The following is a 22,220-nucleotide window of genomic DNA, read 5'->3' as shown; positions in this document are numbered from 1 at the left end:
GGATCCTTGGGCTACATTGGGCCGAGATCCTCCAGGGTCATCTTGTGTCGTGTAAGGTCCCCAGGGTTAGGACATGGGTCTCTTTGGGGCCCACTCTTCTACCACAACCAGGAAACCCCGATTCTATAGCGGGTGCTGTATATGCTCCCTCCACTATGTGTCCCTAAAGGTGCCGGAGGCTGGTACGTAGAGCTGATTATTAAAGGAAGCTGGAGGGCCACCATGTGGGGACCACTGAGAGGGCTTGAGCTGAAGATTCTGCCCCATGCACACCTCAGTTCTCTTGGGCAGCTTGGACAGAGGTCAAAGCATCCTTGCCCTGTGGGGTCTGTTGGATGGAGGCTGCCTGTGCCCCCAACCACCCCAGCCCCTAAGCTCACTGGGCACAGGCAGCCTCCAAGGGAGGCTGGGAGTTCCTCCCAGCCACGCCCTGCCCAAGTTGTGCCTGCAGGGAGAATGTCAAGTTACCATATGTCAGCACAGATGTACTTAGTGCAGCATTTAACATGCAGCCTTTTCCAACCCCCCAAACCCGGCAGTGGACATGGTTTTTAAAACCTGTCTTACAGTCACGCTTAGTTACATCTTGCTGGTGGTGTTGAAAACTCATTTTCAAGTTGAAGGTTGTTTTGAGTTTAACTTTTTGTAACAAGCACCCGTTTTCATCTCTTTACAGTCCTTCCTCCTGGGCCTCCGTATTTAGTGTCTTTCCCACCATCTGCTTCGGATTTCAGGTAACCTTGGCGTCCGTGTTGCAGAGGGTGGCATTTGCAGGCTCTGGGGACCGCCTGCTCCCTCAGGAGAGTGTGGCCTCCCTGTCGGGAGAAGCTCGAGGACTTGTGCTGGGGTGAGATGGGCTGTCTTTGGCAGACGGTGCACGTGGCCGGCATCTGGGCTCTGGGAACCGGCCCCGCCGACAGCCAGCAGCAGCACCTTTGTTGGGTCTGGGGTCCAGTGTGTGGGCCCGGGACCTGTCCCCTCCTTTGCGAAGTCCTCACGGCCGAGTCGCCACGCCTGGGGACCTGGAGCGGCCTTTTTACGTAGAACGCCTTCGTGCAGGTGGCTTCTGCCGCGCAGGCCTGGAGGCTTGCCGGCTAGGAGGGCGGGAAGGTGCGTGGGGAGCTGGCGGTACTGGGCAGAATATATAGAGTTTGATAGAATGGCATGGAGTAAGGAATTCCGTGCGTGGAATCCAGTGGAGGGTCTTCCGCCGCAGCGCTGGGTGGGGCAGATTCAGAGATGCCCTTTTCCAGGCGCAGATGCCTGGGAGGAGTCTTGAGCAATGTGTGGGAGGTGGCCAGCTAGAAGGGGAGGGCGCTTCAGCTGGAGAGCCCCGGAGGGGGCGGGGGTCCCAGGCTGGAGAGCTGCAAGGGGCGGGGCGGGGCTGGAGGGGCGGGGCTGGCGTTGGGCTTCGCTCCCCGCCTTCTGGGCTTTCCTGGGGTCTCGCAGTCTCCTAGCAGGCGGCAGCTGACTCCCTTGCTCCATTGTTTATTTTAGGAAAGATTTGTCTCTCTCCTAAAAACAACCACCTCCCCACCACGACAACAACAAAACCGCCCCCAGTGAAATCCAGTTCTCGAGGGAAAGTGGCTCGGGGTTGACAGTGTCTCAGCTTCGTAGCCTGAGCGGCTTCTTGCTGTGCTCACCAACCAGCTCCACTTTGTGTTTGTCAGCTTATGTTTTCTTTGAGAACCACTTTTTGGGGAAAAGAAAAGTCCTGAAACATTTCCGTTGCTCTTTTTTATAAATGAGTCGCTGTAGCGTTTCTGGGGCTTAGCAAGCCGCTTACAGAATTTCTCACGTTTCTTCCTGCACACCCAATATTTTGAAAGATGGAAGGCGACGATTTTGCTGTCAACCGTTTGGATGTCGTTTAGCCAGTCCTCTCTCGGGTCCCCGAGCACCATATGGTGTAGCAGGCTCGCGCCGGGCAGGGGTGCGGGGTGCTTTCCAGATGCTTGTGAAGAGGTGCCCCCCTCACCTTTGCCTCGGCTCCCTCATCCCATTCTCCTAGCAACCGAGACCTGGGCTGCCGTTTCCAGGGACACGGGATGCGGAGATGGGGGAGTTGGGAAAGGATGTGGATTGCAGGGCGGGGGTGGGGCAGAGGACTAGTTGCCGAGGCCGGGGATAGGGTTGCCAGGGTCCAGCTTGGGGAGTCAGGGATCTGGGGGTGGGGGAACTAGGTGCAGGTGAAGGTGGAAGGGAGCCGGGTGAGGAGTGGCGCTGGGCTGGAGGGGCTGCTGAGCGGGGGAAGGCGTGGGCGGTCACCTGGCGTCATCGGGAGGTCGGGTTCAAACACACCGCTCCCCACACACTTAGCGGGGCACCCCGTCCAGCCTGCGCAGAGTCGGAAGGAGGGGCTTGGGGGAGCACGGGTTGTGGGTGCAGGCTCTGCTCCCAGACACTCTGGCCACACGCGGTACTTCTCCCTTGTTTGTGTTTTTTTAATTGAAGTATGACTGATGTACAACACCGTGTTAGTTTCAGGTGTACAGCCCAGCAATTCAGGCATATGTAGCTGAATATATATGCACATTCGTTTTCAGATTTCTTTTCCTTTAGAGGTTATTACAAAATATTGAGTGTAGTTCCCTGTGTTATACAGGAGGTCCTTGTTGGTTATCTGTTTTATCCGTCGTAGTGTGTATATGTTAATTCCAAAGTCCTAATTCATCCCCCCCCATCCCCCTTTCCCCTTTGGTGACCATAAGTTAGTTTTCTATGTTTGTGAGTCTTTTTCTGTTTTGGAAATAAGTTCATTTGTATCTTTTTTTTTTCGATGCCACATATAAATGATGTCATGGTATTTGTCTTTCTTTGGCTTACTTCTTTTAGTATGATAATCTCTAGGTCCATCCATGTTGCTGCAAATGGCATTATTTCATTCCTTTTTATGGCTGAGTAATATTCCATTGTATATATGCACCACATCTTCTTTATCCGTTCATCTGTCAGTGGACATTTAGGTTGCTTCCATGTCTTGGCTATTGTAAATAGTGCTGTAATGAACATTGGGGTGCGTGAATCTTTTCGAATTATGGTTTTCTCCAGATATATGCCCAGGAGTGGGATTGTAGGATCATATGGTAGTTCTGTTCTTAGTTTTTAAAGGAACCTCCATACTGTTCTCCATAGTGCCTGTACCAATTTACATTCCCACCAGCAGTGTAGGAGGGTTCCCTTTTCTCCACACCCTCTGCAGCATTTGTTATTTGTAGACTTTTTGATGATGGCCATTCTGACCTGTGTGAGGTGGTACCTCACTGTAGTTTTGATTTGCATCTCTCTAATAATTAGCGTTGTTGAGCATCTTTTCATGTGCCTGTTGGCCCTCTGTGTGTCTTCTTTCCCCTTGGTGTTTTTAAACGGTTTTGAGATACAACTTAACGTGGCATACAACTCACCCCTCTAACGTGTACAGTTCAGTGGTTTTTAGTATGTTCACAGAGTTGTGTAACCATCGCCACCATCAATTTTACAACATTTTCATCACCTTCAAAAGAAACTTGTACTTATTACCAGTCACTCCCCATCCCCCTCTTGCTTCCCTCCTGGCCCCTGGCAACCACAGATTTTTCTGTCTCTCTGCATGTGCCTGTGCTGGGCACTTCAGGTAAGTGGAATCATACAGTATATGGTTCTTTGTAGCTGGCTTCTTTCACTCGATGTGGTGTTTTGTTTTGTTTTTAATTTATATTTCTGGCCGCGTTGGGTCTTTGTTGCTGCACGCAGGCTTTCTCTAGTTGCGGCGAGCGGGGGCTTCTCTTCGTTGCGGTGCGCGGGCTTCTCATTGCGGTGGCTTTTCTTGTTGCGGAGCACGGGCTCTAGGCGCGCGGGCTTCAGTAGTTGTGGCGTGCAGGCTCAGTACTTGTGGCTTGCGGACTCTAGAGCGCAGGCTCAGTAGTTGCGCACGGTCTTAGTTGCTCCGCGGCATGTGGGATCTTCCCGGACCAGGGCTCAAACCCATGTCCCCTGCATTGGCAGGCAGATTCTTAACCACTGTGCCACCAGGGAAGTCCCACTCACCATGGTGTTTCTGTGGATCGTCCGTGTGGTACATGTGTCAGGACCACGTCCCTTTTCATGGCTGAATGATATTCCACTGTTTGGAGAGTCCATAGCTTGTTTTTCCTTTCTTCAGCTGGTGGCCGTTTGGACCGTTTCCACTTCTTACCCACCACATGCTCCTCTGCCCTGCATCCCATCACTTAGTGAATAGTGAGCTTGCTATTGGCCAGTCAGCGTCCTAGATGCTGTCCCAGCAGGGCAGCCCTGCCCTCAGAAGCTTTATTTCCCGGCATAAGACCAAGAGAAACACAACCCAGGAGTCATAGGAGAAACAGGAAGAAGGGCAGGGCCCCATCCTGCAACCACCAAGCATCCTTTCCCCATGTCTGGGTTCCGGAGTATAGGAGGTGGGAACGTTGATCCTGAGTTCCGCTGCTTGTTGGTTGAGGGCCCGTGTGCGTGTGTGTGTGTGTGTGCGTGCTTGCCTCAGGCTGGACGCCGCCTCTGTGGCTGGAATCGGGAGGCCTGAGGCTGGTGTGCCCCAGCCCCTCACAGTGGGCACTCCATGAGGGTGGGGACTGTGTGAGGCTGGTTGATGGGTACCCCACACTCGCAACAAGGGGCACTGATATAAGGACCTGAGTGTGGAGAGCTGGGGTTGGGTGCAGGGAGGCCTCGTGACTGCGAGTGGGGCAAAGGGATGGATGATTGAGTAACCACCGGAGTGCCCTTCGCCCACGGGCCAGGCTCTGTGCTGCGAATGCGGGAGGCAGGTGTGTCTGACACCACGTACCTGACAGACGCTGAACCAGCAAACCCAGATGTGTTCACCTGGGGGCCGTGAGAGCAGAACTCGGCCAGCTGGGGAGGAGGGCTTTCCTAAAGGATGAGTAGAAGCTGGCTGGACCAGGAGACATCGCAGGCAGAGCACACAGCACGGGCAAAGGCCCTGAGGCAGCGAAGAGGGACCGTGGTGGGCTGAGCTCGGTGGGCGAGGGGAGCAGGGCTCTCGAGCCTGGGGAGTGGGCAGGCATGGACGGTCATCCTGTTGGCTTTGATCACAAGTGAGTAAATGGATGTGGTGGTGGGAACCCTGCCCCGGGAGCCTGGGAAAATCCCAGAACCCATAGGGCACATCCAGATACAGCAGCACGTCTCACCCCTGGCTGCTCATCAGGGCCTCCTGGGCTGCTGATAAAACACCGCTGCCCAGGACCTGCTCCAGATAAATAAGGTCCACATCACAGGTGGGCTGCTGGCATTGGCTACATGTATTTTATATTTTTAAAAACTTGACCATGTGGGCTTCCCTAGTGGCGCAGTGGTTGAGAGTCCGCCTGCCGATGCAGGGGACACGGGTTCGTGCCCCGGTCCGGGAGGATCCCACATGCCGCGGAGCGGCTGGGCCCGTGAGCCATGGCCGCTGAGCCTGCGCATCCGGAGGCTGTGCTCCACAATGGGAGGGGCCACAACAGTGAGAGGCCCGCGTACAGCAAAAAAAAAAAAAAAAAAAAAAAAAAAAATTGACCATGTGATACAGTATGTAGGAAGTATATAAACCCTAAGTATGTGTACTCCCATGAAACCATCACCCCGATGCGGATATAGAGCATCGTCAGCACCCCTGGAATGTTCCCTCAATAGCACCACCCCACCCCACTATTCTGCCCTGTGTCACCACAAACGGTAACTCTCGACTGAGGGTGATTTTGCCCCCTAGGGGACATTTGGCAATGTCTGCAGACATTTTTGATTGTCGCAACTGTGGGGGAGGCTCCTGGCATCTAGTGGGTCGAGGCCAGGGGATGTGGTCCGCATCCCACCGTGCACAGGACAGTCTCCAAGCATCAGCAGTGCTGCGGTTGAGAACCCCGTCCTGGCTTGCTTGGCTTGTAACTTGAACTTCACGTACATGGAAACGTTCTTCTTCTCTGGCGTCTTTTGCTCCACGTTACAGCTGCAGGGCTGTCTGTTGAGGTGTGCAGTTGTGTTCACCCCTTTTCAGTGCTGTGTAATATTCTACACATGAATATCTGAGCACTTCTACCTTCTGCTCTTGGTGGGCATTTGGGTTGTTACCCACGTTTGGGGACACTGAGACTTTTTTTTTTGTATTTTTAAAAATATTTATTTATTTTTGGCTGTGTCGGGTCTTAGCTGTGACGCTTGGGATTTTTGTTGTGGCGATTGAACCCATGTCCCCTGCATTGGAAGGCGGATTCTTTACCACTGGACACCGGGGAAGTCCCAAGACACTGAGACTTTTTAGATGACGCCAGGTGATTCTAGCACCCAGCTGGCTCCACTCCCGTTGACCCTGCTGCTCCCTTGCAGTGTCACGAAGCTGCCGTGTCCATCTACTGCAGCATGCGCCACCAGAGCCTCGGGCACTGGGCCCTCGTCTCCGTGCTGTCCTTGCTGGCCTGCTGCCTTGTCTACTCGTTGACAGGTAAGGCCCACGCGGGGTGCCCGGGACCTGGGTGCGGAGCAGTGGGAGAAACCGGGATAATCACAAGTGTGTATAGAGACCCTACCGCGTCCCGGGTGCAGTGCTAAGCGGTTTGACTGCCTGTGCTGCTTTTGTCCCTAACACCCCCAGGAGAGTCCACAATTCATAGCGGAGGCCACTGAGGCTCAGAGGGTTGCCATGGCTTGTCCAGGGTCTCCCAACTAGACGTGGCAAAGCTGAGATGCAAACCCTGGCCCGTCTGTCTCCTGAGCCCCTGCTCTTCACGCCCCACGCCCCTGCCTGCCCGTCTCGTGGGATGGCGTCAGTGCTGGCTGTCGGAGCATTATATCCAGGCCATGGTTTACAGGACACTCTCTTGGATGCAGTGGGTTTCACCGTCCACACACTGGCACAGGAGGGTCTTCAAAGGTGACAGAGGTGTGGCTCAGAGAGGGGCTGTGCCACACCTGAGGTCCCACGGCACATCCGGTGCACAGCCCAGGGCCCGGGCTCAGGCTGACTGCTGGCCGCTTTCCTCCAGCCCAGCAGCCCTTTCTTTCGTCAGCCTATCAGAGTCTCTGATTCAGGGAGCTCTTGGGCTCCCACAGATGTGTCAGGGGCCTTGGACACTTGCTGGGTGACTTCTGTCTAGCAGGGGAGGTCTCTCTCATTCTGTGGCCCCTGAGTTGGACCCGGTGATTGAGAGTCTCCTTCAGATGGTCCAGGGCCAGCAGGATCCTGGGACTGGAGAAAAACCAAAGCAAACCACAGCTCTTGGTCAGCGGTGGATGTCTCAGGACCGGGCAGGTGATGCGGAGGCCGAGAGGCAGTGCTGGGTTGTGGGGTAGGGACCTGACTTCTGCTGTAATGAGCTGTGTTATTCCAGACAGTTATTGACATCTTGGGTCTTGATTTTCCCCATCAGGAAAATGGGCGCACTGACAGCTTCTTTCTCTAGGTGCTCTAAGGGTGGGGTGGACACGGCACGGAAAGCATTGTTCAGACTGCTTCCAGTCAGTCCACGCCCATGAGTGGGTGCCTTGTACGGGTGCTGTGAGCTGTTTGGAAGAAGGACAAGGGACAGTTTTGCCCAGCAGGAGTTTGAGTCAGAAGGACCAGGACCCTGTAGACTGAGGACAGGAAAGCCTTGGGAGATTCTAGAACCTTCTGTCAGCTCCTAGGGGAAACCTTAGCAGCGGTAGATCTGGGTGCTGTCTGCGTGTCGGAGTTGAGGTGGGGGGACAGCATTTTTCTAATCAGCTCTCCTGTGTTCCCCCCTTTACCCTTCACAGGCGTGTACGGCTTCCTGACCTTTGGGACAGACGTTTCTGCTGACATCCTGATGTCCTACCCAGGCAACGATGGGGTCATCATCGTTGCCCGGGTCCTCTTCACTGTGTCCATCGTGACTGTCTACCCCATCGTGCTCTTCCTGGGGAGGTGAGGCCAGCTCGTGGGACATGGTTCAGTGCAGAGCACAGCACCCGTCGAAAATTAGCACGTGCCAGGCGCCACGCCAGCCCACGTGGCGTGGGGACTGTCTTCACCTCTGTTTCCTAGAGGAGGAGACGGGCAGGGGAGTCAGGTGGTTTGGCCAGCGTCGCCCAGCTGGTGTCAGGACTGGAGCCTGGCCCCCGGAGCTTGGCGGCCCAATGTGGTCCCGCCCTGTCGGCTACCCATGTGCGGCGGGGGTTCCCAGGGAGTGAGCCCCGCCGGTGTGCGGGGCAGTGGTGGGGGGCACTCTAGGGCACCCAGTGGTGGGCGAGTGCAGGGCTACCGCCCCCCGGGAGCCCGTGGGAGCCCACAGTGCGTGGCCTCCAGGTCAGTGATGCAGGATTTCTGGAGGAGGGGCTGCTGCTGGGCGTGTGGGCCCCAGCCCCTGGCCGAGCCCTCGGGGCCGTGGGTCCGGATGTCGCTGACCGTCCTGTGGGTCACCGTGACGCTCGCCATGGCCCTGTTCCTGCCCGACCTCAGCGAGATCATCGGCGTCATCGGTGGCGTCAGCTCCTTCTTCATCTTCATCTTCCCAGGTGAGGGCCATGTGCGTGGGGGGTGGGAGCCCGCGGAGGAGGGATGGCTCCCAGCCCTGTTTACTGGGCCGGGGGGGTGGGGGGTGGGGGCCGGGGCTTCGCACACCTTCCCTCATTTAACATCTCAATGGGCGTGCTGTTATCAACCTACAGATGGGAAGACGGAGGCCCTGAGGCCTCCTGGGTGGAATAGCTAGCATGTAGCCGGGCTGAGTCAGCCTCACAGCCTTGTCTACCCTCCCGCTGCTGCCACTCACTGTAGGATTTCATTTAATATTTTCAATGATATGAAACTCCTATGGTTGAAAGGTGGCCCACAAACCTCTTCCTCCTTGTCCCCCAATCTGGGAGGCAAACACAGTTTCCATGATGGACGGATTCCTAGGAAACCTTCCCAGTGTTAGTGAGTGATGATGTGAAATTCCAGCCAAATTGGCCTGATGGTTAGCCCGGCCTGGCAGACCCAGGGTGGCCAAGGCTGGGGGCTCCCGGAGAAGGGGAAGCACTTAAGGGGCAGAAACCCCAGATCCTGCGGCCCCTGGCCCTGGGAAGCGCTCTCAGACATGAGTGATGGGGTCCGAGTGCCTCACCACCTCCCTTGGCTTCCTGCCCCCGCCGGCCAACCACCGTCTAGGGCGGATGGACCAGTGATGCTCTGTCTTGAACACACAGTACGGGCTGGGTGTCCATGTCCTGAGTGGGGCCTTGTAGCTCTAGCTGTTTCCCGTGCTGGAAAGGACGGGCCAGGATAGGCTTGGCGGCGGGGAGAGCCACAGGCTCTTTAGGCAGAGCTGTCTGGCTTCAAATCTCAGCAGCACGATTAAAAAAGAAAAAAAAAAAAAAATGACAGAAAGAAAAAAATAACCAAGGCAGCTGGTAGTTGTGAAAGGCGTCCCAGGGGTGAGGCCCCGAGTCTGGCCCTGACCCACTGCATCTCGTCAGAGACGTGAGTGTGCGCCGTCGTTGTCGCTGGAGAGGCCAAGGTGTTAGGGGTCGTCGAGCGGGGACCCCACAGTGACGCCACTAGCCACCATTCGATGCCCACTCTCCGGGGCAGGGTGAGCCTGCGGGGCCACTTCGGGCAAAGGCCCTGGCGGCCTCCCAGGTCCCCGGGGACTGCTGGGTGTCGGCTGAGCCCTTGCGAGCTCAGGGCTGCTTTGGGTTCAATAACGAAGAGCTGGTGTGACCCCGGGTCTCCTCCGCAGGTCTGTGCCTCATTTGTGCCATCAGTGTGGAGCCCGTCGGACCCCGAGTTAAGTAAGTGTGTGCACGTGAGGGTGTCGCCTCTAGCGTGTGCGGGGTTCAGCAGGAGGGGCGTGCGAAGGCTGCTCGCCCGCCGGGTCCTGCGTGTGAGGGTTCTGCAGGCCAGGCCGGGAGGGGGGCCTTGTCCACACATCCCAGGCCGGCACACCGCTCCCTGTTCAGCCCATGCGCGGCCGCCCTTGCGCTCCGAGCGCTGTGGCCTCTGCTTGCAGCTTCATGTGATTTGGGGTCTTCCCGGCGTCTTGAGGCCCAAGTCGTGCGTGTTTCCCCATCCTGCACTCAGACCCCGGGCAGGCTGGTCCTGTTGCCCCACAGGTCCCTGAGTTCCGGAGGCCGTGGGCTCCCCCATGCACCAGGGCAACACGTTCTGTTAACAGGACAGCAGGTCCTGGTTGGACGATGCCTCAGTGCTGGGCCCCACGCTCAGCCCCTTTACCCCTTCCTCTCCCTGCGATGCTGGGATATTTCCATCCCAAAGACGAGGAGGCAGAAACCAACCCACAGGCAGGTGGCGAGCAGGGCAGAGCTGGGGCTCAACTCTGGCCAACTGGACGTGGGGCCCAACGCTTACCCCCTCCCTGCTCCACGTTGCTGGTTAGACAAGACAGTTTGGACCATCCCTTTTTTCAGCGGAGTACCCTCCGCTGGGTCGGCCTGTGGTGTGACTTGGACCATGTACTCTGCCACCGAGGGGCCCAGTTGGACCCCACTGAGAAAGAGAGTGTGTGCACGGGTGATGGGCCAGAGCTCAGCCGGTGCCAGGGACCCGGGAGTCTGTGCAGATCTTGGTCCCATTTCACAGATGTGAAAACTGAGGCCAAGACGGCTAGAGAGGACACTAGTAGCTTTCTAGGGCTGCTTGTGGCTTAAATCAACAGAAATGTATTTTCTCCCAGTTCTGGAGGCCAGAAGTCCAAAGTCATGGTGTCAGCAGGCCCCACGCCCTCTGCAAGCTCTTGGGGGGATTCCGTTCTGTGCTATTTCCTGCTTCTGGTGGCTCCAGGTGGTCCTTGGCTTGTGGCCGCATCACTCCCATCCCTGCCTCTGTCCTCACACAGCCTCTCCCTTGTGTCTGTGTCTCAAGTCTCCCTCTGCTTCTCTCCTCTGAGGACACCTGTCATTGGGCTTAGGGCCCACCCCCAGTCCATGGTGATCTCATCTCCAGATCGTCAACTTCATCACATCCGCAAAGACCCTATTTCCAAATGAGGTCGTGTTCACAGGTTCCAGGTGGATGTGAATTTGGGGGACCACCATTCAGCCCAGTACAGATTCTCTTATGTCACAGCAGCCGTGAACTTGGGGCCCACTTGCAGCCTCTCGTTCCCCTTCGTCCAGCCACATGGAGCCCGAGCTTGGTCTTCCCACAGCGGCAGGCCTGGCTGGGCTCCCTTCTGGGTTGAGAAGCATTTTTCTGGGTATCTCTAAAGCTGCCTTGGGCTTAGCAGCAGCCCCGGTTGCCTGGGGGCCTCCTACACGGTTCTTTCCCTGTAGCGCCCTTTCAAGTCTTGCTACTTCTGTGTGGTGCCTCAGCCCAAGTTCACAGCAGCTGTTACTGATGGGCTTTAAAGATATTTTTAATCCTAGCGCTGCTTTAGGGCTTCCTGATCCATCAAAGCTGCCCCGAGGAGCCAGCAGCCCCATCACGTTTACTTCTCTCCCCGCGTTCAGGCAGGCGGGTGTTCACGGCACCGAGCTGCCGCTCTGCCACGCTGCGTAACTGGAGATGGTCTTTCCATGACAACGGATCCTTGTGGCCTTTGTTAACGGGCCAGAAATATCCCTATCATTTCGTGGGAATCTTATTATCGTGGCTTTTGCCTCACTGTCTGCACCGTCTCTCCTGGTTACGTTCTGAAGCCTGTGGATGTGGTCTCGTGACCACCAGTTCCAGCCACCTCTGTCCCCTCCTCCGTGGCCCCCCCGCCGCTGTTCCCATCTGTGTGACCTAGGGCTTTCTTCTCCTTCCTCACTTTCGGGGGCGTCAACCCCCTAAAGAAAAGAAGTGGAAGAGAAGGGAGTTTGAAACTAGTGTCTCCCTCCCGCTATTTCTTTGTCTTTGATAAAATATTGGGAAGGAACGAGGTTATGAAACAACAGATCGGGTGAGAGTTGTTTTTGTTTTTTCAATTGCATGGGTACTTTATTTCCTGTTGTCTCAGAAACCCATCCCTACAGGTAAAGGGGGGTAACCTGAATTTTTTCCAAATTGGTGACTCTAGTAGGCTTCACATCGTAAGTTTTCTACATGTGTTTGGCTCGTCTGTGCAAATCTCCGGAAGAAGAGCGCGTGTTGACGCGCGTTTGTTGACTTGGCAGGTGCTTCCTGGAGGCCTGGGGGGTGGTCTCCGTGCTCGTCGGCACCTTCATCTTCGGGCAGAGCACGGTGGCGGCTGTCATGGAGCTGCTCTGAGGGGCGGCCCGCGGCCCAGCGGGATGGGGTCTCCACGGCTGCCCTGGTCCGGCTGCCTGCATCCAGCCGTGAGACCGATGTTATCTCATCATAAAGATGCTGGAGAAACGGATACGTTCTGCCTTCCCAGGCTGCTCATTTGGGCTTCTGCCGGTTCCCAGGGTTTCTGGTGCAGTGGTGAGGAGTTTCTTAGTGTCCTGGGCCTGTCCTGCAAGTGACCACAGACTGGGGGCTTCTGGCAACAGCAGTGCATTCTCTCACAGTCTGGAGGCTAGAAGTCTGAGATCAAGGTGTGGGCGGGGCTGGCACCCTCCCTCTGCAGGCTCTAGGGGGACGGTCCCTCCTGCCTCTTCCGGCTTCTGCTGGTTGCTGGCCATCCTTGGTTCTCCTTGGCATGTGGCTGCATGCGTCCAATTTCTGCCGCCTCCCTCATGTGGCCGTCTTCCCTATGTATCTGTCTCAATTTCCCTCTTACAGGGCTCACCCTACTTCAGTATGGCTTCATCTTAATTACTTAATTGGGATCTGCAAATATCCTATTTCCAAATAAGGTCACATTCACGGTTTCCAGAGGTTAGGGCTTAAACTGTGTCCCCCAGAAAAATAAGTTAAACCCATAACTGGGAGGCAGGTGCTGAGGCCCAGAGAGCCCTACTTTGGGGTGCTGAGATCAAAGGCACGAGGCAAGGGCATTGCTCGGTGGGTGAGAGCCCAGAGGGCATTTGGGGCGGCCTCCGGTGGGGATGGCAGTGCCACGGCACGGGGGAATGCCCAAGGAGATGCGTGCCCAGAGCTGGCCACACAGCCTGTGCTTGGCCTCGCTCCAGTGGCGGGGGGGGACCCGAGGAGAGCCCCCGCCCCTTCCACTGGCTGGACCTGAAGAGCCTGGAGGCCAAGTGCGCTGTCTGCTCCATGATTCCCTCCCCGATCCGGGGGTGAGGAACCACGCCTGGAGCTGCGGCTGAGGGGGCAGGGATCTGCCCGCGGCCGGGGAGGAGAGGAGGACGGGGCCAGGGGCTCCCGCGTCGCCGCCCCCGGCACTGACCCTGCCCAGGGCCCGGCAACCCCCGGGTGGATGTTGCTGGATTCAGGCCGCTCTTCCTCTGCCCTGGGACGTCTGCCAGGAGCCAGCAGTGCCAGAGCCTGCGTGGGCTGACGTCCTTCAGACACCTCCCTCCAGGTAGGCAGCAGCCGGGCCTTGTTTGTTATCTCGTGTCACGTGTGTGTGAGGCTGGTGGTGATAGAACTGTGTTGGAGTTTGGTTTTTTCCAGTTTATCCACCTGTATTAATTTTGGTTTTTGAGATGTAATTCACGTACCACGTAGTCCACCCTTTTAAAGTGTACAATTCGGTGCGCATTAGACGTACAGAGTCAATATCCGATTCCCGTACGTTTATCACCCCCAAAGGAACCCAGGACCCGTTAGCCCTGACTCCCTGTTGCGCCCTCTCTCCAGTTCCCCGTAACCAGGGATCCGCTTTCTGTCTCTAGGGATTTGCCCGTTCTGGACTTTCCACATGAATACATGGCCTTTTGTGTCTGGTTCCTTTGACTTAGCGTGATGTTTTCAAACTCGCCCATTTTCCAGGTGAGGCAACTGAGGCTTGGGAAACTCAAGGCCGCCTGTCGCGTGAGGTGCAGAGTTGGGTTGCGACTGATTTTGGGTTAAATTCCATTGTCCATTTTCTGTCCGCTCCTAGGAGTGGCCAAGGGGGGTGGGAACTAGTTGACCCAGGGGGTAGGGATGGGGCCCCTGCCCCCCAGTGCCCTGGCTGTTGGCGGAGACTCTGACCCAGTGACAGGCCCCTTCTCCAAGTGCTCTCTGACCAGCCCCACCACGGCCTGCCACACCCTACAGTGGCCACAGTGGCCACAGCGTCCTCCTGGACAAGGGCCTCAGAACAGGCACATGTGCTGGCAGAATTGACTTCCTGGAGCATGTATCACCCCAGAGCTGGCAGCGGGTTTGGATGGTCAGAGACTTATCATCTACACCCTGTGTGCTTGGCACTGTGCTGCTGCCCAGGAAGGCTGGGCTGTGATAGGACCCTTCACGGAGAGTCCTTCACGGAGGGTCCTGGGTAAGAACGAAGCATGGCGGTTAAGGGTCGTGCCAAAAAGAGAGGCAGTGTATGAAGTGGCTTTGGAGTTGGACTACTGATTGTGAATACAGTGTATGAAGTGGCTTTGGAGTTGGACTACTGATTGTGAATACTTTCTGCCATTTGCTTAAGATTTGGAAAGTTCATGAACCTCCTCTAAGAATCAATTTCCCCACCAGCAAAACAGACCAGCCTTATTGTGTATGAGGCAATGTGGGCTGACGGTGTGAGAACTAAAGGTGATCGTGTACTTACAGCAGCTGGTGGGGGCACCCAAGCAATGGTAGTTTTATTTCCAGAAAAGCTAGGTTGAGAGTATGAGGAGGTGAACACTGAGCTTCCTGGCAGCTAAGGGGAAAAGGGAAATAGGACCACAGGGCTTATGCCAAAGCCGGAAGGCACGTCAGGGAGGTGGTGGCCTGGCACTAATGCTAAGCAGAGATGAGGGTGGGGCTCTTGCAGGGATGACAGGTGTCACCCCTGGGTACGATCGTTTCCATCTCTCTGACAGGTGGAGGGGATTCTCATAGGACTGAGCCTCAGATCGGCCATGATCACGCAAGGACATGATGCACAGAAATGCAGGCTGGGATGCCGCCCTCTGATGTCTGAGCTCGTGAGGCAGGTATGATCATCTCCTGGACTGACCTCCTCCAGCCGCGAGCGCCTCCCCCTGGTTTGGGATACCAGCTGGAGGACAGAGGGGCTCAAGCGGCGTGCTTGAGATCAGGGTGGTGGCACCGGGCTCTGAGCACGGGCTCTGGGTCTGGAACATCGGAGCTGACTCCGCCTGCCATTTACCGGCTCTGTCTCCTTGGCAGGCTCCGTCCCCGCTCTAAACAGCCCTTGTCCTCAGGTTGCTGACCCAGGAAAACCTCCGTGAGTGCTATTCTTAGCCTCGGTGTCCTTCCTGGGACCTGGGTCAGCACCTCCTCCTTTCCTTCCTCCTCCAGCCCTTGGTTCCCATCCTGTTTGTTCCCCTCTAAAACGAAACTGAGGGCAGCCCCTCCCTCCCAGCATAGCCATAGGGATGAGCTCAGATAGACCCCCAGAGCCTGGCCTGTCTCAGGATCCCGGTCAGTTGTGACACGTGTGCTTGAGTGCAGAGAACCTCCTGTCTCAAGTGACAGCTGTGAATGGGGCCCAGTAACGTTCTGCAGTCGAGGGGACTCGTTCTCCTGCTCTGAGCAGCATGGGACAGGGGGTTCGAGTGTCCTGGGGAGGTGCCCTTCCAGTGGCTCTAGGTGCCCCCAGGTGCTGCCCAGTACCTGAGGGTTGCCTGTGTCGCACACAGGATGGCGGCCACATGCCTCCCGTGGAAGGCTTGGGTTTTGAATGGGACACGGCAAGGGACACAGATGCTGAACATCTGTTTGAGCAGGTGAGTTGTGACTTTTTTAAAAATGAGATTCACGTAACATAAAGTTAACCATTTTGAAGTGCACGCTGCAGGGGCGCTGGGTGCCTCCGCACTGGCACACAAGCACCGCCTTCCTCAGCAGTAAGCCCCCCAGCAACCCCTACTCTAGTTTCCATTTCTATAGATTTAACTCTTCCAGACGTGTCGTGTGCATGGGATCGTGCAAATGTGGCCTTCCGTGGCCGGCTGCTTTCACTCAGCGTAGGGTGTGTAAGCGTTGCCCGTGTTGTGGCCGCGGGGTCAGGTGCCTTTTTATGGCTGAATCACGGTCCACTGCATGGATAGACCTGGGTTTGTCCATTCGTCCACGATGGGCATTTGTGATGTTTCTACCTTCTGGCTCGTGTGAATAAGCTGCGGGCACAAGTGCTTGCTGGCTTAAACGCCTCAATTCTTTTGGGCCTGCTATAGACCCGGGGCGGGGAATTTCTCGGTCACGTGGGGGAACCGGACTGGGATCTGACCGTATTAACCCGGAGCCGTTCCTCTGCACCTGTCTCTGCTGTGTGAGAGCACAGCACTGGGGGCAGACAGCTGCCCTGAGGGCTGCTCTGGGTTTGGATGAAGCAGTGCCACGTGGCTGTGTGGCCTCTGCTGAGCTGCTTGCCTTTGGGTATCGGTTTCCCTACCTGCAGATCCCAGGATGACGCAGGAAGCAGCGACGGCGGCTGCCAAGTGCCTCGCACTGGAGTGTAAAGTTAAGTGGAGGCCCTTATCCCTTTTAGAGTTGATGTTTGTTCTCTTCAGAGCCTATTCCACCCACTCAGAATCTGAGGAGGCGCTAAGTGCCCGTGGGGGCAGTCAGCCCCGAGCCTACAAGAGGCGAGAGCTGGGGCAGAGGGTCACGGACCCAGAGGGCAGGCTTCCTCAGTTGCGCCTCCAAGAGCCTCCACCCCGAGATTATTTTTTGTAAAACAGCCTGGAACGGTAGCAGCTCAGGGTGGGGTGAGGTGACGCTGTCAGCAGGACCTCCTGCAGTGGCCTTCTCGTGAAAAGGAGGGGTCTTCTCCCCACTTCACAGATGAGAAAACAGAGGCTGAGTGCAAGGATGCTGACATGTCAGCTGGGATGTAGGTAGGTTCAGCTGGGATGTGAATCTGCATTTTACGCTTCCAACAAGCCCCCATGATTTCACTGGGCACCGCGGCCCAGGTCCAGGCCCTTTCTCTGTCTCCCCCTTCCCCGGCTCCCCAGCAGCCCCGGCAGCTGCCTCCCTACCTGCCCTCCTTTCTGCCCTGCTTTGGGAAAGGGAGGCACGTCTCTCTTCTTGTCCCTTGGGACTTTTGTGTATTGTCTCTCCTGCACTGCGGCCAGGGAAATAGGAAGTTACAGAGGTAACTTCCAGCATCGGACTTGAATCACCTTGAAGTCTCGGGTCTTCTGGCTTGTTGGAACAGGGTGTGCAGTCAAGGATCGACTGTGTCCAGGGAGGTCTGGCTTTTGCCCTCGGCTCTTAGGAGGTGATGGACCTTGGAAAGTCCTGATCACCTTTAAGTCTCGGGTCTTCTGGCTTGTTGGAACTGTGTCCAGGGAGGTCTGGCTTTTGCGCTCGGCTCTTAGGAGGTGATGAACCTCTAGGACCTTGGAAAGTCCTGACACGTGTATCTTTGTTTACCTGGGGCCACTTGGGGTCAGCCTGACCTCCACAGGGGCTGGAGGCTAAGGTCGGCAGTGCAAACTCTGAAGGTGCTTCCCTGGTTGGCAGTTCCCTATGCGTAAGGAATGTCACAGGGCAGCCCTGGGAGAACCAGGTGCTGTCTGCACGTGTCACTGGGAAGGGACACCCTAAGCTTGGTCCCTCCGGGACCCTCTGCCGTGCTGAGTTCAGTCTGTACGTATGCTTTTGCTGCCATAATCCGTTAACCACGAGTAGAATGGCTTGGCTGCGTTCTGAGAGTCCTTCTAGTGAATTACCGCGCGGGGACCCCCCCTGCACCTCGCAACAGGCGTGACTTGTTTGTCAAGATACATACCTCAGCGGCATCACTTCCCCTTGACAGATAAGACAGCTGAGGCGACTTGGTTCAGGTTTCAGGGCTAATAAGGGGCCCCGAGCATCCTGACAGCTTCACTCGCCCGCTGTCATCAACTAGAAAACGGGAAACAAACACGCAGCCGTCCCCAACGCTAGTTTATTTGGTGCCTGTCCCGGGCGGCTGTTTGCCTAGCAGGGCACTGGCTACATGGGGTCTACTGCCGCCTGCGGGCTCGGCCCGGGCCTGGGGGGGCACTACAGGGTCCCAGCTCCTCGCAGGAGTGGCAACCAGGAGGGGAGAGAAGGGTGAGGGGCGAGCCCGGCCGAGGACGTGGGGGCTGGTCCTGTGTGGCCATGCGCTGGGGGCGGGGCCGCTCCCCCCTCACTCACTGCCGCCCTCGGGCTGCTCTGTCAACAAGCGGGGCGGGGGAGTGCCACGGCGGGGGTTCGCCTTCACTTCAACCAGCGGGAAAAGACCTCCTTCTACTGAAAAGACAGCTCGTATACCACAGTTTCTAGAAAAGAGTGCACGTCCTTCATCAGAGGGAGCAGGGCGGCAGGGGCTCAGTCGCGGCCCAGGGTGCACCAGGCAGCTGGAGAGGAGGGAGGGAGACGCGTCAGGGGGAGGAGGCTGCAGTGGCCCCTCCCCCCTCCGGGCCAGAGAGTGAGGCCTGCAGGCTGCCGCTCCTCTGCCGGTGCCAACTCTGTGCCAGGCGGGCGGCAGGGGGCGCCGTGGGGAGGTGGGTGCGTAAAGCCAGGGGCCGGGCCCTACGAAGGGCACAGAGGTGCGTGTCCTGGGGGCGTCCCACAGCGCGGCCTGCCCTGCCCTGGCCTTTGGGCGCGGCTGAGGCCCGGCCTCCCTGCCTTGTCTAGGACCCCCTCTGGTGGACTACACTTCCCGGCAGCTAAGGGAACAGAAGAGGCTAGGGTGGTTTGGGCCTCAGCTCAGCCATTTCTACCGGGCCCATGGCGTCCCCGCTTCCTCTGTAGCTGGTCCAGGCCCTCCTCCCCGCTACCTGGCACGGAGATCCGGGAGAGGGCCTCGGGCTGGCTCAGCGTGTCCACCTTGACGTGCCGGAACGCCTTGCACACGGGGCTCTGCAGGTGCCTGCAACGCAGGGGGCCGCCCGTGAGCTCTCGGGGCCACACCCCAGTCAGCCAAGCTCGGGGCTCAGAGCCCTGGTGCGAAGGTGGGGCCGGGGCCCCGGGGGCACAGCCTGGCTCTTGCCTCCCCCTGAGCAACCTTCACTGAAAGAACTTTCTGGATTTTTATCCTTGGGCAGCAGTTTTGAAACAGGAGCAACCCTGGCCTCCGCTCCCAGATTCAGGGCCCAGCAGAGCACGTTCAGGGGGTCAAGCTCCAGCCTGAGAAACGCCACCTCCAAGTGGATTGAGGCCCAGCCGTCTGAGTAGTGGAGGCCGCTGGAACCCCGCCTCTTCACCCTCCCAGCCAAGGAGCCTCTGGGACAAGGAAGGGCCTGGAAAGGGGGCCGGGGCAGGTCCCCGCCCCCCGTCCCACCACCTAACCCCCGGCCGAGGGCTGACACCTACATCTTCCACTCCTCCTCTGTCTCCCAGAACTCGTAGACCACGAAGGTGACGCCGTCCGCCAGCCTCACGGCAGCGATGCTGCAAGAGGAGAGAGACCGGACTCAGTGGCTGCACGGGGCTGCCGGCCTGCTTGCTCCCCAATGGGGTGCACACAGGGCCACACGCCCCCCCAGACAGGGCGGCCCGAGCCAGGCTCGGGGCTGCCTGAAGACCCTGGAAACGTGAGGCTGGCAGAAGCTGCAGCAGCCGGGGGTGGTGACAGGCCCGCAAGGCAGCCTGTCACCACCCGAGGCTGCCCTCAGTAAGACGCTCCCTTTCTGATCAGGCCCCCCGAACCCTCCAGGACCAGCCACCTAGTCTGATCAGCTCCGTGCACCTCTCTACCCTCTAGAGCAAGGCCTGGCCCGGTACAGGGGCCAGCGTGGCTGCTGAATGAACGACAGTGAAACGTCTTTGAAAAAGGCTTTCTAGTCATTGAAAAACCTACCTTTAAAACTAAAAGCATCTCCACCTCCCACGTTGCCCTTCATAATCATTTTTTCATCTAATCCTTAAAAGTAGGAGAATCAGACATGGCCCAAGGCCAGAGCTGTCGTCCCTGTGTGAGCACCAGGGTACTCACCCCATTTCAAGTAAGACGGGGGGATGGAGCAAGGTGGGGGGGGTGCCTCTAAGAAGGTGGCCGACCCCGGGAGAGGGAGGGCCGGCCACCTCCGAGGTCACGATACCACCCCATCTGGCCTCTCGGCCACCCCCGTTCCTTCTCCTTTTCCCACACGCTCAGTAGCACAGAACCCCAAGCATCCCTCAGGAGAAGCCTGCCCCCGTGGCGTCTGCTGCATTACTACAGGCCATTCCAGGTTTGGGGCTGCAGAGAGGACGCCCTACTGCATGCTGCCCCCTCCCGGCCCTTCCCAGCCCCAGGCCCCCTTCTTCCACGCCGTCGTGGCGACACCTGCATGCCCACCACTCCCCAGATCTCCCCACTTGTACATCGGCACCTCGAATGGCATCTGAAATTTAACGTGGCCTTACTCCCCGCACCCACGCGCCTGACCTTCCGCGGCTTCTCCCGCTCAGCCTGTGGCCCCGTCCTCCATCAAGTTCCTGAAGCATCTCACACCCCGCCCGGCCTCTTTCTGCAGCCCCCCCACCCCATCCCGGCCATGGTCAAGTCCAGTCAGCCCCACTCCAACACAGACCCCAGCTCTGCCCACATCGTGCCAAGACCAGTGCCCTCTCCGGGTGACTGCATGGCCTCTCCCTGGCCGCCAGCTGCACACCTGTTGCCACCCCTTCTTACACAAAGGAGGCAAGACCGAGTCTCCCTCCTGCCTAAGCATCTCTCCCCCATGGTCCCTGGTCCCCGGAACGAGCAGGGCCTGCCTGCCTCTCTGGCCATCTGACCCACCCACCCCTGGGTCACTCTGTCGAGCCACACCAGCTGCTTGCTTTTTCTCAAACACGGCACCCTCACTGCCACACCAGGTCTGGGCACGAGCCTGTGCCAGGCCTTCTGCGGCGGGGGGAGCTGCTCAGCACTCAGCCTGAGCACACACGCAGCCCCTCCCCAAAGCCCCCTGTTCGCTGGCCTGCACAGCGCCCACCGCCAACCGGAATCATCTTTCTTCACCTGCCCTCCGCCACCACCTGGAATTAACGTGCAGCAAGAGCAGCTGAGTCACGCTGCACCCCCAGGCCTGGCCCCCCTGCTTCACCAGGAAGCAGGTGGAGGCACATGTGCTCTTGAGGTAGGAAAAAAGCAACCGGGGAGGGAGACGCTCGAGGCAGGGAACAGGCACGGAGCCTACCGCTGGGCACCGACGGGTGGGCCACGGACGGGAGACAGCCCGGCAGCTTGCGCCAACGGCCCTCTGGGACCACCCCCAGCAAGGATGCAGGCCTTGGCCGCAGGGACCAGAGGGTGAAGCCCCCGAGTGGCGGCTAACGCTGAGTGGGCGCTGGGGGCCAGGCACTGGCCTGTACCCACCACGGTCATTATTCCACTGACACCTCCAACCCCACCAGGGAGCGGGTCCGGGCAGTGGACCCACTTTACAGATGAGTAAGCTGAGGTCCGCGAGATGAAGTCAGTTGGCACGTTTGCGCAGCAAGGAAGAGCCCGCGCTAGGACCACCCCGCTAGGGGGCTTCCCTGGGGTCCGCTGTGTTCTCAGGGGTGAGGCCAGTCCTGCCCTGTGCCTCCACCCCAGACACAGCTCCCAGCCACCACCGCGCCCCACGGCTTACTCACTGGAAGCAGTTCCTGGCTCCGGCGGTGCCCCTCAGGTACTGACGCAGGGAGTCCAGGAACTCGACCAGCTGCTCAGGGCACACGGCCATCTCCTGCCGGACCAGCTGCAGATGCTCCGGGGCCACAGGACCAGTGAGCCACCCTGCGGGCTCCCTGGCATCCCGCCTCCCCCGGGACCCCGCCCAGCCCAGGAGCCCGCCTCCCCAGGACAGGACAACTTCTTCAGAATAAAACCGACCCACTCCCCCGCTGCACACACACACTTTTCATTCTTACACGTGGAAACTGGCGAAAAGTGAGCTAAACTTAAGAAGCCAAATGCAGGGAGTAGTCCCACAAGTGCTGAAAAAACAGACAGGGTCGCTTAAAGAGGCTCCAGAGAGACTGGGAGCTACCTGCAAGGCTTCGGGTCCAGGACACAACAAAACGAGTGACCAGCAAAATTGTTTCTGATTGAATCAGCATTTTGACGTCACTGTCCTGCTGATTACGTTGCTCCGGGCCCCACCGATCATAGCCCTGGAGCCTCCAAGAATGCTCATGGGAGGGGAGGGTGGCCAAGTGCTGGGGCTGCATCTCCCCTTGTGGTGGTCCCAGGGTAGAGGTGTCAGGGACACTAAGCCGCCTGCATCTTGAGGCCTGGCTCAGGCAGGGATGGGGCCACAGGAGAGGGAGGGGTCCTCACCATGTTGGTGCTTTCTTCATCCGAGAGATGCTGCTGGAAGTCAAACCAAAGGGTCTGCAACAACAA

At 57.9% G+C, this 22,220-nt stretch overlaps 2 protein-coding genes across 9 annotated transcripts in view; one reads left to right on the top strand and one right to left on the bottom strand.

Annotated features, from left to right (window-relative positions):
* The window catches only part of SLC38A8 (solute carrier family 38 member 8), a 37,587-nt gene extending 18,374 nt beyond the window's left edge, over positions 1–19,213 (top strand). Inside the window, exons 5-14 of the mRNA XM_067718090.1 lie at positions 677–734; positions 6,346–6,460; positions 7,753–7,900; positions 8,282–8,490; positions 9,696–9,747; positions 12,073–13,346; positions 13,660–13,756; positions 14,782–14,895; positions 15,565–15,651; positions 18,949–19,213. Of these exons, the coding sequence (XP_067574191.1) occupies positions 677–734; positions 6,346–6,460; positions 7,753–7,900; positions 8,282–8,490; positions 9,696–9,747; positions 12,073–12,166 (676 nt within the window). The 3' untranslated portion in view covers positions 12,167–13,346; positions 13,660–13,756; positions 14,782–14,895; positions 15,565–15,651; positions 18,949–19,213. The remainder of the gene's footprint in view (positions 1–676; positions 735–6,345; positions 6,461–7,752; positions 7,901–8,281; positions 8,491–9,695; positions 9,748–12,072; positions 13,347–13,659; positions 13,757–14,781; positions 14,896–15,564; positions 15,652–18,948) is intronic.
* Positions 18,079–22,220, bottom strand: part of NECAB2 (N-terminal EF-hand calcium binding protein 2) — a 38,104-nt gene continuing 33,962 nt past the window's right edge. For 6 of the 8 annotated variants that reach the window (XM_067718089.1, XM_067718088.1, XM_067718086.1 and 3 more), the window contains 5 exons: positions 22,155–22,208; positions 21,470–21,582; positions 19,217–19,294; positions 18,682–18,773; positions 18,079–18,258 (listed from right to left, as the gene is read on the bottom strand). In XM_067718089.1, coding sequence (XP_067574190.1) covers positions 18,230–18,258; positions 18,682–18,773; positions 19,217–19,294; positions 21,470–21,582; positions 22,155–22,208 — 366 coding nt within the window. In that variant the 3' untranslated portion in view covers positions 18,079–18,229. The remainder of the gene's footprint in view (positions 18,259–18,681; positions 18,774–19,216; positions 19,295–21,469; positions 21,583–22,154; positions 22,209–22,220) is intronic. The other 2 variants (XM_067718083.1, XM_067718084.1) reach the window with 2 other exon arrangements.

Source organism: Pseudorca crassidens, chromosome 20 (genome assembly GCF_039906515.1).
Source record: "Pseudorca crassidens isolate mPseCra1 chromosome 20, mPseCra1.hap1, whole genome shotgun sequence".
NCBI classification, from domain to species: domain Eukaryota; kingdom Metazoa; phylum Chordata; class Mammalia; order Artiodactyla; family Delphinidae; genus Pseudorca; species Pseudorca crassidens.
Note: the sequence above shows the minus strand (reverse complement) of the source record. Positions and strands in the feature narration are given on the sequence as shown.